General features: G+C 43.2%; 1 protein-coding gene across 2 annotated transcripts in view; it reads left to right on the top strand.

The window, feature by feature from the left end:
- Positions 1–13,820, top strand: part of ATP8A2 (ATPase phospholipid transporting 8A2) — a 591,777-nt gene that overhangs the window by 425,439 nt on the left and 152,518 nt on the right. For both annotated transcript variants that reach the window (XM_030562288.1, XM_030562284.1), the window contains exons 28-30: positions 2,830–2,904; positions 9,177–9,299; positions 10,425–10,503. In XM_030562288.1, the coding sequence (XP_030418148.1) occupies positions 2,830–2,904; positions 9,177–9,299; positions 10,425–10,503 (277 nt within the window). The remainder of the gene's footprint in view (positions 1–2,829; positions 2,905–9,176; positions 9,300–10,424; positions 10,504–13,820) is intronic.

Raw genomic sequence — 13,820 nt, 5'->3', positions numbered from 1 at the left:
CATAACATTACCTAGAGATCTTAGATCTCTGCAGTATTAACCATAATAAAGTAAGATAATAATAGTGTGTCAACCTGGATTTTCAGTCTTAGTTTTCAGTCATGAATTTCCTTGCATTAAAATCAGACTTCATATGTTCCCTGGACAAATATTTTTTTTATAGCTGAATTATAAATAAGGTGTTCCAACTGTTTTGGTAGTCAGGCAATAGTTAAATTGAAAAGAACGTTTCTTTTCCAGAAAAGCCATTTAGTAACATTCGGTCCATTTGCTCCTAGCAAGACAATACTCAAGCACTGCAAACCCCAGGAGCTTGGCAAGCCAGGCAGACTTGGCAAGTTTTCCGAGCGACTCACCAAGTCTGAGTCAAGCATGGGTAGTTGTGGCTTGCACAGTTTCAATTGTATTTAGTATTTCTTGTTAACAAGAACATTAAGACGGGGGATTTTTTTAATCTGTAAAAACAAATAGTATTTAACAAACTACACATGACAATTTATGGCTTATGTCAGCTTCATAATAAATATATTTGTATATTATTTTACACTGAGACTCCATGATTTGTGTTCCTTGACATTAAGAGATTAAGGTAATAGACCATGGATTCTTTGTTGTGTTGATTGGCATTTGCTAGTGTGAAACCTGGCAGAAGACAAGCATAACCGTTATTTTATAATGTGTCATAGCCATACAACTCCATCTCATGTTTAGAAAGAGTGTAATGCAAGTAAGCTTGTGTAAGCATTGAAAATACAGCATGTTCTCATTTTGCTTCAGTTTTACCTTTATGGATCCTGCTAAAAGGAAAACTGTCAAGTTTGGATTTTAAAGTACCAAAATATTTTTTTTAAATCTGTGTTTTTGTTCATTCTTGCCCATCTAAATAGTATTTCCTTTGAAACAAGTGCATTTGATTATCCAACATATGATTATTTCAATAAAAGATACTTTGGGGGTTGGATGAGGTTTCAGAAGATTTTGATTTTTCCTAGAAAATTTCTAGCTCCTGTAACTGATAACATTTAGTCCGAGAACCTTAATAAAATGCTACAATGTTATTTGCATAGCAAAGTCAGAGACAAACTTTTCAAGGGGAAGATGTTTGAAAGAGTCAGAAACATCTCACCTCAATTTTCTACTAAGTTGTCTAAACTAATCAGTGATACTACGTAATCCTTCCAGTGAGGATTTTAAAAAGTCTTGTATGGAGCAGTATTGTTAAGTAAGAAGCAGTTAGTAATAGAGGTCAGGTGCTTGTCTTCTAAATGGAAAATCTGTTACTTTTTGTTTGTCTGTCTGTCTATCCTGTATTGGTCCTCATGGTATCGTAGTATCTTGCAAGTTAAATATTTCACAGGATTTTGTTTTCCTTCCTCCCCTTGTTGGTGAGAATTGTTTTATTGTGGGAAATCTAAATCAAACAAATGAGCTATGTATTTTTTTCCCGCAAGAAACGAGTGCCTTAGTCATGGGCCAGCTGCAGATTTGCACATTTGCACAAGGTGCTGACATTTCCATTTTTTCTGAAGGACTGTAGCTGTCTTGGGAGGTTATTGTCTCAGAGACAATGATGATTCCTTAAGTAACCTGGGCTAATGTCATGGAGAGCTTCCAGTCTTCTTAATAAAGTCTTGAAGTTAACTTTGTTAATTGGGGTTCCAGAGAACTGAGCAGAGCACTGGGATGCTTATGTTGCTGAGTAGATAGAAGAACTGCTGTATTCTGAACTGTGAACTGTAGAAAAGGAACCTGGATCCCCATTGCCAAAGATCTGGAAATATGTTTCAGAAAATTAACTGTATTTGTTTCATCTCAAGAGAAGAGGTTCTCAGACTTTCTCCACCTGAGACGCCTGAATCAGCTATGATTTCTTGTTGGAAATACAGTCTCAATCTTTTTGCAATTCTACCCACAGTCCTTTAGTCAAGAAAGCAGTGGGTGAGTTCTGATGCTGGGATGCTCTTGGAGAAGCAAGTTTCTGCTGGTTTTGTGTATCGTGGGTTCTCAATGTGAGGTAGGGTGACCAGACACCAAATGTAAAAAATCGGGACTGGGGTGGGGAATAAAAGAGCCTATATAGAAAAAGACCCCAAAATCAGGATTGTCCCTATAAAATCGGGACATCTGGTCACCCTAATGGAGGCCAGGAGAGTATTGGCTAGTGGAAGCCTTGATGGAATGGAGGTGTTGCTTATGGAAATTAGAGAATTTGAATGCTTATTCATCTCTTTATTTTTTCTCCCCCTCACCTGCTCTGTGAATTGCACTGGCATATGTACTTAAACATGTCAAGAAGTTGGTTGAGCAATGTGAGACTTAAGGTCAAGGAAGCTGGCTTCTCACCATTTTTAAGCAGAACTTGCAAGGCAACATAGCATTCTGGTTGCAATAGTTTCTAAGACTTTCCTAGAATTACAGTGGTGCTGTTTTTATCCAGATAGTGTCAAATGGGACATTACAGACTTGAGAACACGTTTACCAAGTTGTCATGGAAACCAGGATAGCTGCTAACTTTGCATATGTTAACAATTTGTCAGTAGTCTATAAATAGTTTTAGGGATTATTTTTTTTTAGTGCAATGGTGCAAATACTACAAATTGCTCCATCACTTTAGTGATCTAACTTAAATAAGCAGTTCTGTAGCACTATTTAAAATGCAGGACTTTAAAAGAAACAACTGTGGGACACTGCTGATAATTATTTTTAGAGCACAGTAAGCAGCTGTCTTCAGATGGTGGTCCACATTCCACACCCTTCTCTCTGTTCAATATATGGAAACATTTAGCGCAATATTGATCTAAAGTTTTGTGTAACTTTCTTCTGTTTCAGCTTTGGTTTGCATTTGTTAATGGATTTTCTGGGCAGATTTTATTTGAGCGATGGTGCATCGGCCTGTACAATGTGGTAAGTATTCCATGTCTCGGCTTGATGGTATGCAGAACCTCAGTGACATTCCATTGTTGTTTATGTCTGTGCAGTTTATCTCAGCCATCCATCTGCATACATATCATGAAGTACAAACACATTTGTAGGGCCTTTGTTCATCTGCCCTAGACTGTAGATGCAAAAGATCCTGGATGTTTATTTTTAATCACAGCAAATGTATTTGGAACAGTGCCTTGAAAATATTAGCACTTTTATCTTAATAATATGCTTTCATTAGATCTCTGTGTGTTTATGCAATTCAAATTGTTCAAAGTATTTCAGACTATTTTTTATAGTTAAACATTTTTATTTTTCTTCTTTTTTCCTAGTCAACATAAATATATATTTATCTTGTATCATGTTTTTAGATGTTTTGTCCTTCATTCATTATTGTATTATGGTAGCTTCTAAAGCCCCTTATCGTTTTCATCCATGGGAGGCCATTTTTAGGCATTTATCTTCCACAATCAGTACTAAAGATTTATTCTGTTCCCTGGTTTTATAGAAACTTGGTCTATCAATTCACTGACATCTACTAGTGACATTATTAGTTACATCTAGTCTGGTGCCTGGATCCACAAACCTTGACTAAGGCAACTGGGAAACTGCAGGAACTTTTGCTAATGTGTGAAATTTCCTGATTGTGTGTTGAGGTTTTTTTTAAATCTTTGGGATTTTTTAAAACAAATTTACTCCAAATAAGTGAAAACACCAAAAGTCACCAAATAAACTGGTTGTATCATTAATTAATAGTTTTATATAATGTTTACTTTTTATTTTACCAGGACTTGTTTTAAAAATTAAAAATTATAATCCCCCACAACCCAATGTCAAATAAGAGGAGATTTTAGGCCAGAGATTTTACATTCTCTCAGTTCTTTGCATCACCCTCACTCAGCGATCTTGAAGTTTTCCTAAAGCACCCCACTCCATCTCTTCAATTCACATATTTGCATCTGTAAATCTTTTAACATGTTTTTTTTTCAGATGACTCTAGTTACCCTGAATTAAAACACTTTAACTGGCTGCTGCAGCTGAAGGCAATGAAGAAGTAGTGAACCATGTTGCCTTTAATTACTGGTATTAGGTCTCAGAATTAACATTTTGGTTAGTTGTCTTCAGATGAATGGCAGTTCAGTCTAATCCTAAAGCTATTGTTTCATTATGTCTATATATTCCAGTGTCACTAAAGACCAAATCCTGCAGAGTGCTGGAGGCACTCAATAACTCAAAGAGATTAGGCTTCAGGATATCACTGCGTGGCCCTATTCTGCTACTGTCCCCAGTGCTGAATAATCCTTTACTTCTTCATAAGCAGTCAGTGGTGCTGCTGGAACAATTTGTATAGTGGGGGTGCTGAGAGCCACGGAACGAAATCATAAACCCTGGATATAATGGAAACCACTTCAAGCCAGGGGTGCTGCAGCACCCCCAGCTCCCCTAGTTCCAGCCCCTATGTAAATAGTCCCATTACAGTGTTACTTACTGTGGATAAGATTGGTAGAACCAGAATTCTGGCCTTGCATAGGCTTGCCTTGAAAGGTTGCCTTCATAACCAGATGGGCTAAAAGATCTTTTTTTAAAGTGAAAACGTGAATACTGCAGAAAACTTGGGACATACCAAAAATCCCTGAAGACACCCTAAATCCATTCTATAGCGTGGAATCTTCATGGAGCGCATTAGACTAGTGGCCTTAGCTTTGGCTCCCATATCCTGTATGAGAGTGCTGCCATTGCAGCCATCTGGCCTGTTGCTTTATGACTAATTTAAAAGATTACATCATTCATGTAGAAAATGTGCTTGCAATTACTGATCCCCGCTAATATCCAGCCCTGTGTGGAACTGAATCTTCACCTGCAGTCTCCAGACATAGTATGCATTGCTGGCAGGAATCACAATCCAGCATGCAAGCAAAAGATTTTGTAAAGATAATAAATAAAACTACATCTAATCAGAGTTTGTTAGCTGAACTGTAGAAAATTGGATTAGAAATTAATTTCCCAGCATGAAACTGTCAGTTTAGAAGATGGGTGAAGATGAAGGAGGGAGATTATAGTTTTAGGCTACATTATAATAAAACTTTGAATTTGTAGTGTCTTCCATCCAAGACTCTCAACACACTTAGCAAATGAATTAAGTCTCCAAGGATTCGTGTAAAGTAGGTATGATTGTCATGATGGTACAGAGGAGGAGGTTGAGGCACAGAGAGATTAAGGGCCCAATTCTGCAACACTTACCCACATTGAATAGCCGTTACTCATGGGAGTAAGCCTTTTGACTTCAATGAAACTATTCACATGCCTGAATGCGTTTCATTGTGAGTAAGGTTTGCCAAAATGAAGCCCAAAGTGACCTGCCCAAGGTGCTTCAGAGTCTCCCTCTTCCTTTTCTCCCCTCTGACATGGGCCAACATCTGACGGTACATGGCCCTAGCAATCCCTCTCCCTTCTCAGGAGCACAATGTGGGGTTGAGCAGTCCACAGTAGTTCTGGAGCTGAGTTCCTTTGAGAAGACCATAGCATCCTTCAAAAAGGAGAGGCCTAGCAGCAACCACTGTCAGTAGCATAAGGTGTTGGGGGTGGATGCTCGCTATGCCCATTTTACTCCCAGCCCCACAGAGCCAAAACTTTGGGGGCACATGGCCCCCAGAAACCCCTCCTCCCAGCAGCATCAGGAACCCCATGATGTCAGCAATTCTGGTCTCTGAGCTGTTTCATGGCATTGGGAGATTGGCTGTTGGGTCTAGGAGGTGTGGGTAAGCGGGTAGGTAATTAATTGAGCAGGGGAATAGGATTTTCTCACTTTTTGTAGTTTACTGCTTCATGGACCCATCCCTGCCCCTGGATGCAGCAGGGAGAATGGGATAACCCTTGAGGTCTTAGTGGTCTCTGAGCCTCCACGTGTTGTCAAATTTATCTGATATTTTTCTGGTATGTTAAAGGTACCTACACCTTTTATATAGGAGGTTTTTTTTAATGATTTCTAGAAATTGAAATAAAAAATGAAAATGTAAAGAGAGGGGGTCTGTTGTCCTAAGGAATATGGGGAGAGTTTGTCATTTTTAAAAGGCTCTAATAATGCTAGATAGAGAAGTAGTTGGGATTAACTGTATAAAGCCCTACAAAATAAATAAATCAAACAGTAGGCAAAATCTGGATCACCTTTTTCAGCCAGAGTGGTGGTGGAAGCAAATATTAAGGGAGCTGCACAAGGGGCTGTGGCTTAATAGGGATTTTTTAGACGTGATAATTTAAAAACCTCAATACTTGAAATTCCTCAGAAGAATCTGGCAATGCACATTGTTAACCTAGGGAATTATGTGACCATGTTATTGTTATATTCATGCTCCCTCTCTGATTCCTACCTCTACTCACTGAGCCTTGCCTTTAATTAAATTGTAAACCCTTTGGTGCATAAGAGACCATATCTAATCTTTCTATTTATATGCTCCCTGTCACCATAGTGTATGAGCAGTTCACAATCTTTAATGTATTTTTCCTCACAACACCTTGGTGAGGTACTATGTCAAAAACGAGATGTGGAGGGTCAGACATAATGGTGAAAGCAGTGGCAGTCTGGTTTAGTGCTTGGTGTGGTGACATCTGAGCCAGGATCCAAAGTCCGAAGTTGGACTTGGACTGAGGAGGGGGTTTGGAACAAACCAAGAGTAGGGTTGGGAGCTAGGCTGGAGCAAGAGCAGGGCTGGAGCAAGGTAGGGCTTGTGGATGGAGTTTATCATCACCATCAGACAGGGGAGAGTTCCAAGCATGAATTTAGCCTCTCCGTACCAGCCTTGTCTTCCTTGAGTGCTCCTTTAGCACCTTGGTCACTTCATGGTCCCACTGAATGTTTGGCAAGCTTCCTCCTTCTGATGTACTTTTAAAAATGTTACTGTTAGTTTTATTGTCTTTTGCCAGTTGCTCTTCAAATTCTTTTTTGGCCTACCTAATTATACTTTTACACTCGACTCGCCAGAGTTTGTTCCTTTCTATTTTCCTCACTAGGATATAACTTCAAAGAATGTCTTTTTGTTTCTAACCACCTCTTTTACTCTGCTTAGTCAGGGTGGCATTTTTTTAGTCCTCTTACTTTTTATGCCCAAATATGTGTGTGTCCATATGTATAGTGTGAGCCTCTAAAATGGTATTATCCTCTTAATACCAGGCACTCAAGTTTACCTATCTTACTATTTAGACTTCTTGTTTTTGTAGACAAGCACTTATAAAATTTGTCAGTATTTAGTTGTCTGCCTTCGTATGATGTAATTGAATGGGACTCTTTTTGGTTTGACTGTTTCCCTTCAGTTCCTACCTGTACTTTATCAACCTTTGTCATCTCCTCTTTACCAGGATATAGAATATCCCCTTTACTAAATCCTCCCCTAAGAGATGTAGCTGTTCGAACTGTGTGCTTCTCTGCACCTGTCAGCCTTCTCTCAGCCCTTAGTTGAAAAACTCCTCTATGATCTTTTTTATTTTTACATGTCAGCAATCTGATTCCATTTTGGTTTAGGTGGAGCCCATCCTGTACTTGAGTTTCTTACCTAGCAGCCTACATATGACCTCCAGGACTTCTCTCCTACCTTTCCCTACGTTACTGGAACCTACATGTACCGTGATCATTGGCTTCTCCCCAGCACTGCATATAAGTCTAGCTTGGTGTCTTGAGAGGTCTGCAACCTTCACACCCAGCAGGCAATTCACCATGCAGATCTTCCAGTCATCACAAACCAACTATCTACATGTCTGATAATCAAATCCCCCATACTATTCCCTGTCTCTTATAAATAACAGGGATCTACTCTCCCAGAGAGGTATCCTCAGTATGAGAGTAGGAGTTAAGTACCTAGGCATTTTTGAAAGCCCCACTGAGTGCCTATACATATTTTTAGGTCATAGAATCATAGAGTTTAAGACCAGAAGGACCACCAGATCATCTAGTCTGACCTCCCTGGCCTAAATACCTTTAAAAAATGACCCTATGTCTACACTGCAGTTCAACACTCATGACTGACTTGAGCTCACAAGACTCGGGCTATGGAACCATTTAATTGTGGTATAGATGTTCTGGTTTGAGCTGGAGCCTGGGCTCTGATACCCTCCCACCTCGTGGGGTCTCAGAGCCCAGGCTCCAGCCCAAGCCAAAATGTCTACACTGCAATTAAACAGCCCTGTAGCCTGATCCCCATTAGCCCAAGTCATCTGGCATGGGCCAACCACAGATGCACTGTAGACATACCCTCAGTGGCTTTCCCCAGATTACACAGAAATGTCTGTGGTGGATGAGAATCCTATGAATTTGTGCCCTTCGTAGCACAAACAGGATCCAGATCCTGACTGGGGCCCTTGGATGTTAATGCAATACAAATAATAATATGTCTGTATTTATTTCGTTCAGTATAAACATTTTCTGTAGCTGCTATAAAAAGTATATACATGCAGAACAGTAATTACTAGACAAAGTTCTGAACTCCAAATATCTCATAAACAGATATTTCCTCCAAAAACTCATGTGAAAAAGCAGAAAAGAAATAGAAACAGAATGCTGGTCTCTGTTTTTTTCTCTTGATGTTCCTTTGACCTAGCAATATCACTTCTTTTTTGTCTGGATTCAGTCTGAGTTGGCATACTCCTATCAAGGTTCATGCCTTGCATAGACACCACAGAAGGCCAGAAATAACAGAATCTAGAATGTTCTTTATTTTTTAGAAGTTTTTGTCTGATTTCCACATTTACTTGCACTAATGTCTTTATAATCTTTGCTTTAGTAAAACAAATGAAATACTTTCACGGCTCCAGTTGCAACGATGTTTGAACCAACTTACCTCAAATCTTTTCCATAATGTACATGCCAGACTTTCTTTTTCAGGCTTTAGATACATTTTAATGTAACTAGACTAGTTGGCTAATAATATGACATAAAATATGACATGAAATACTGATGCTCAGCTTGTTTCTTGTTTAATTAGTTAACAGTAAGAGTAAGAACTACCTTTTCTGGCTTCTTTTTGTCCTTAGGTTAAGTACAATCAATAATAAGAATTATGAATCACTACATTTCAGGTTTTGGTTTGACTGAAAATTATGTTAAATTACACTCTGGGGATGAGGTTCTGTCCCAACTGAACTCAATGGGAGTTTTGCCATTGACTTCAGTGGCACCAGGATTTCACCCTGGATCTCAAACATTATCATGGACCTACTTATAAAGTTAATAGATGTTTTTAAATTAGTGTTTGTTTTCTTTGTAGATTTTCACAGCATTGCCACCCTTCACTCTGGGAATCTTTGAACGATCATGTACCCAAGACAGCATGCTTAGATTTCCCCAGCTCTACAAAATTACTCAAAATGCAGATGGGTTCAACACGAGGGTAACGGAAATGTTTTATTTAAAAAAAAAATTAAAAGAAAAATACCAGCATTATATTTTCAAGTCCTGTCTTAAAGGCCTCATTCAGTTTTACTTCAGTTTTATGCCAGCATAACTCCCTTGAAATCAGGGTTGTCCTTGCTTCCTAGAATGTGTTCTTTTGAAAATAATTTGCTGTTTCTGAGTACTGACTAGAAGAGAGGCCTGAACTAGAAAAATAGTCCTGAAGTCCATCCAAATTTTGGAGAAGTTCAGACCAGGGCCGATATCTGCACATGAATTTTGCCTGTCTGCATCTTTCAGAGAAGCTGGATGAGCTATGCCTGTTTTTTGAGTTTCATATTGAAATGCTGCCATAGTCCTACCTACCAGCCTTGCTAAATCTCTTTTTAAAGTTTTTCTTAAGTTAGGATGATTTTATTCTTCCTGTCATTGCAGAGGTTTAAGAATTATGGAGATAAAGTTACACTCTTGTATTTTCTTTTAATATTTTGGAAAATATCCTACACTTTCTGTTTCATTGATTTACTGACCTCTTTGTGCTAAGAAATTTCACCATTTGATGTTCTTGGGGGGGGGTGTTAATGAGTAATTAAATATACTCTTGAAACAAAGCAAGATCCTAGGTTTGTTTTGTCAGAGGGTTTCTAAGATTTCAAAGAACAAAATTGCAGAATATGCAAACCTCTGACATATTAGAAACGTAAGACTTTTAAATGGGACATTGTGGGGTACAAAAAGTACTTTTCTCCATTAAAGAAAATAAAGTAACTGTTTCATTGTATTAATAGTCCTGTCTATCATCATGGTAATTTGAATGATTAAGCAAAGGTGAATCCACCTGCTCATATTCTGATCAAGATTTTGGGGGGTAGTGTGTTTGCCCTAGTATAATCTGACATACTATATTTAAAAAATCCTTCAATTGAAGCAGAGTTGTCTGGTGGTAGAACAGAAATTATGTAAAAAATGGATGAGGAAATATATTTCAGAAAAGTTCAAGTATTGCAGCTTAGGAAAAAATTACACTCTGGCAGTAAACTTCACAATGAAGCATTTGTTGGGAGTTAGAGAGAGAGCAAGATTTTTGGCGGACTCCTGACTTTCTTGGTTTGTTTTCCCTCAGGTTTTCTGGGGTCACTGCATCAACGCCTTGATCCACTCCATCATTCTTTTCTGGTTTCCACTGAAAGTGCTGGAACATGGTAACTGCTTCATTATTTCAAATGTTAGCAAGTAGCGTTCAGTCTTCCCAGTGTCAATGTGTTTGCAGAGCTGGAGGTCACAACTGGTTCTAAGAAAACTGATGATAGACAGTCGGACTGGTTATAGCTTCTAGCCTTGACCATTTATCAACGCTGACCTTTGGAAGCCACTCTTCTTGCATTTGACATGGATATCTTCCATATAGTGACTTCCATACCTAATTTTTAGTAAGCCTCTTTCAGTCACACACTTTTATGTTTTCTGAAGGTTCTGAAATAAAACATGGGTTCAGGCAAACGCAAAAAATCTTCAATTTTCTTTCCTTTTCAAATATTTTCATTCCTCATGTCACATACTTGTACAGTGTTCATATAGTGAGTTTTATATCCTTACAATAGGGAAACCTTTTGCTTTATATTTGTTGGGCCTTTTAAATTCTACAATAGACTCTTCCCAAATTGCCTACAAAATGCAGGGTAATTCCAAGAGTGACCCAACCAACTCCCATTGAAGTCAATGGAAAGGCTTCTGTTCACTTAAGTGGAAGCTGGATCAGGTTCAGAGTTAGAAAAATTAGGAAAACAAAATTTGACTTATTGAATGAGACAGTGACATCCTCAAGTCTGGTATCCTGCAGCTGCCAATGGCAACTGCTTGGTACTTTACAGAATGACAAGAAATCCCACCCTGTACCCAGACAGTTTGTACACAGCATTATTCCTGGGGGAATTCTGCGCCACTGCGCAAGCACAGAATTTTTGTCCCCCACAGATTTCTTTTCTTCCCCGCAGAAAAATAACTTTCTGACGGAGAAGCAAAAGAAAGCCACAAGAGTGGTCAGATGACCCTCCCCTGCAGTATGCCCAGGGCAGCCAGCAGAGAGGTAAGTCACTGTGGGGCTGGGGGCGGGACTGGAGAAGACCTGGCTGGTGGCTCCTACCCTGTGCTGGTTTCAGCAGCTAGTCTCAGCTGGGCTGGTGAGGATGGGACTTCCTCTCCCCCTACACAGCATCTGGGGTCATGTCAGACCCACCCCCAGATTTCTCCCCTGGCTGTAGGAAGCTCTGCAAACTCCTCCCCCCTAGGGTGACCAGATCACCCAGGTCAAATATCGGGACGCAGGGGGGCAGGGCGGGGGCAGAGGGGGAAAAAATGGCAGCAGAGCAAAAAAAAAAAAAAATTCACCACCCCCGATCCCTCCTCCCTCCACAAACGTTGGAGGCAGGCCCAGGAGACTCAGAGGAGCGCAGGGCCGGGGTGAGTGTGAGTCTGGCCTGGCCCTGAGCAGGCAGGACTTGGACACGGTACCTGGAGGGAGAGTAGGGGGTGGCTCGCAGGGCCAGGCGGCGACTGTTCTCCCCATCTGGGCATCAGGACTCGGGAGCAGACTGCTGCAGCTCCCACTGCCACCGGGGGGAGGAAACGGCCGCTGGCCAAGCTCGGTGGCTGCGGCTCTGGCGCCCACGAACCCCCCAAGCCCAGACCTGCTGCGGGGACCCAGCGCACACACTGCGCGTACCCAGCCCCTGGCCAGTCGCGTCTGGGCTGGCTGCCTAGCTGGTGCAATCCTGCAGGCGGCCCCGGAGTGGGGGCAGCAGGCCCCAGCCCCACCATCCCGCTCGGGTCCTGCAGGGGAACGAATGGGGCTGGGCTGCCGATGCCTCCTCCACAGGATTTCACTAGCTGGGCAGCCAGCCCAGACACGACTGGCCAGGGGCTGGGCACAGCATGCGCACTGCTGGATCCCTGCAGCAGGCCTGGGCTCGGGGGGTTTGGGCCCGGACGCCAAAGCCACAGAGCGCCACGTGCTTGGCCACTTCCTCCCTCCGCGGCAGTGGGAGCTGCCGCAGTGGCTGCTCCCGAGTCCCACTGCCCAGGTGGGAGAACAGCTGCCACCTGGCCCCGTGGGCTGCCCCCTTACTCTCCCTCCAGGTACCGCGCCCGAGTCCTGCCTGCTCAGGGCCAGGCCGGACTCACACTCATCCCCACCCCGTGCTCCCCTGCGTCTCCTGGGCATGGCGTGCTTGGCAAGAGGCGGAGATTTGGGGAGGGAGCCAATGGGGCAGTTAAAGGGCGGGGATGGGGGCGGGGATTTGGGGAGAGAACCAATGGGGGAAGGAGGGGGCGGAGTCGCGACGGGGGAGGGCGCGAGCCCTTCTGGGCCCCGGAGCCTTTGCTTGTTTGTCCAGTGTCCCGACCTAATATTGGTCGGGATGCGGGATAAACAAGCAAATATTGGGACACTCCCGATAAAATCGGGATGTCTGGTCACCCTACTCCCCCTGCTTCCTGCACCCATTGCTCCTCAGCTGCAGGGGGAGGGATCACTGTGCTAGGGCCTTCCGGCGGGGGGTAAGTAGGGCAATTTGCCCCAGGCCCCCACGAGAGTTTTTCGGATCCCTGGAGAGGGGACCTTCACTCACTCCGGAGGTCCCGGAAGACTCTTGCAGGGCCTGGGCCCCCGGAGCTTCTTCCGCTGCGGGTCTTCGGCGGCGATTCGGTGGCGGCGGGGTCCTTCTGCCCCGGGACCAGCCACCGAAGTGCCAGGTCTTCAGCGGCAATTTGGCAGCGGGGGGATCCTTCCACTCCAGGACCTGCCGCTGAAGTACCCCAAAGACCCGCGGTGGGAAGTCCTTCCGCCCCAGGACCCACGGCTGAAGTGCAAGGTCTTTGGCGGCAATTCAGCGGCGGGGACCCCCTGCCACCAAAGACCCCAGGCCCCTTGAATCCAATGGGCGGCCCAGCACTGTACAGTGAATTGATACCCCATCTACCCAACCCCTATGCATCCAGAGCCCCTCATACCCAGACCCTCCCACCGACCCTTTTCCCCTCCCCCTGCACCCAGAACCCCCCCAATGAGCCCCACTCCCCCTGCACCTGGTGAGTCCCTTTACCGTGGCACCCAGAATCCCACAACAAGCCCTGTGCATCCAGATCCCTCCTGCACCCAGATCCCCTACTTAACTGCCTGCATTCAGATTGCCCTACGCAGATCCCTCTCAACTCACACCTGGATCTCCCCACGCTAAGGCCCTCCACACTTAGATCTTGCATTGCTGAGCCTGCCTGCCCACATGTGGTGCACCTGGCATAGAGGGGCAGGACCCTGGGGTGTTTCTGGGGCAGGCCTGGTCCCTGCGCTGTGTCAGCATTGGATGCAGCCCCACCACTGAGTCCATGTCCTGGGAGGTGGGAGGGGAGCTGCACAGTCATCTCCCTCCTCCATGCAGCCAGTGGCCTGTGCTCACCAATGCCATGCTGGAGCCTCCACATTTATTTGACAAATAAATTGTGCAGAATTTTGCAATATTGT

The sequence above is a fragment of the Gopherus evgoodei genome, chromosome 1 (assembly GCF_007399415.2).
Source record: "Gopherus evgoodei ecotype Sinaloan lineage chromosome 1, rGopEvg1_v1.p, whole genome shotgun sequence".
Classification (NCBI taxonomy): Eukaryota; Metazoa; Chordata; order Testudines; family Testudinidae; genus Gopherus; species Gopherus evgoodei.
This window is presented reverse-complemented; position numbering and strand designations above follow the sequence as displayed.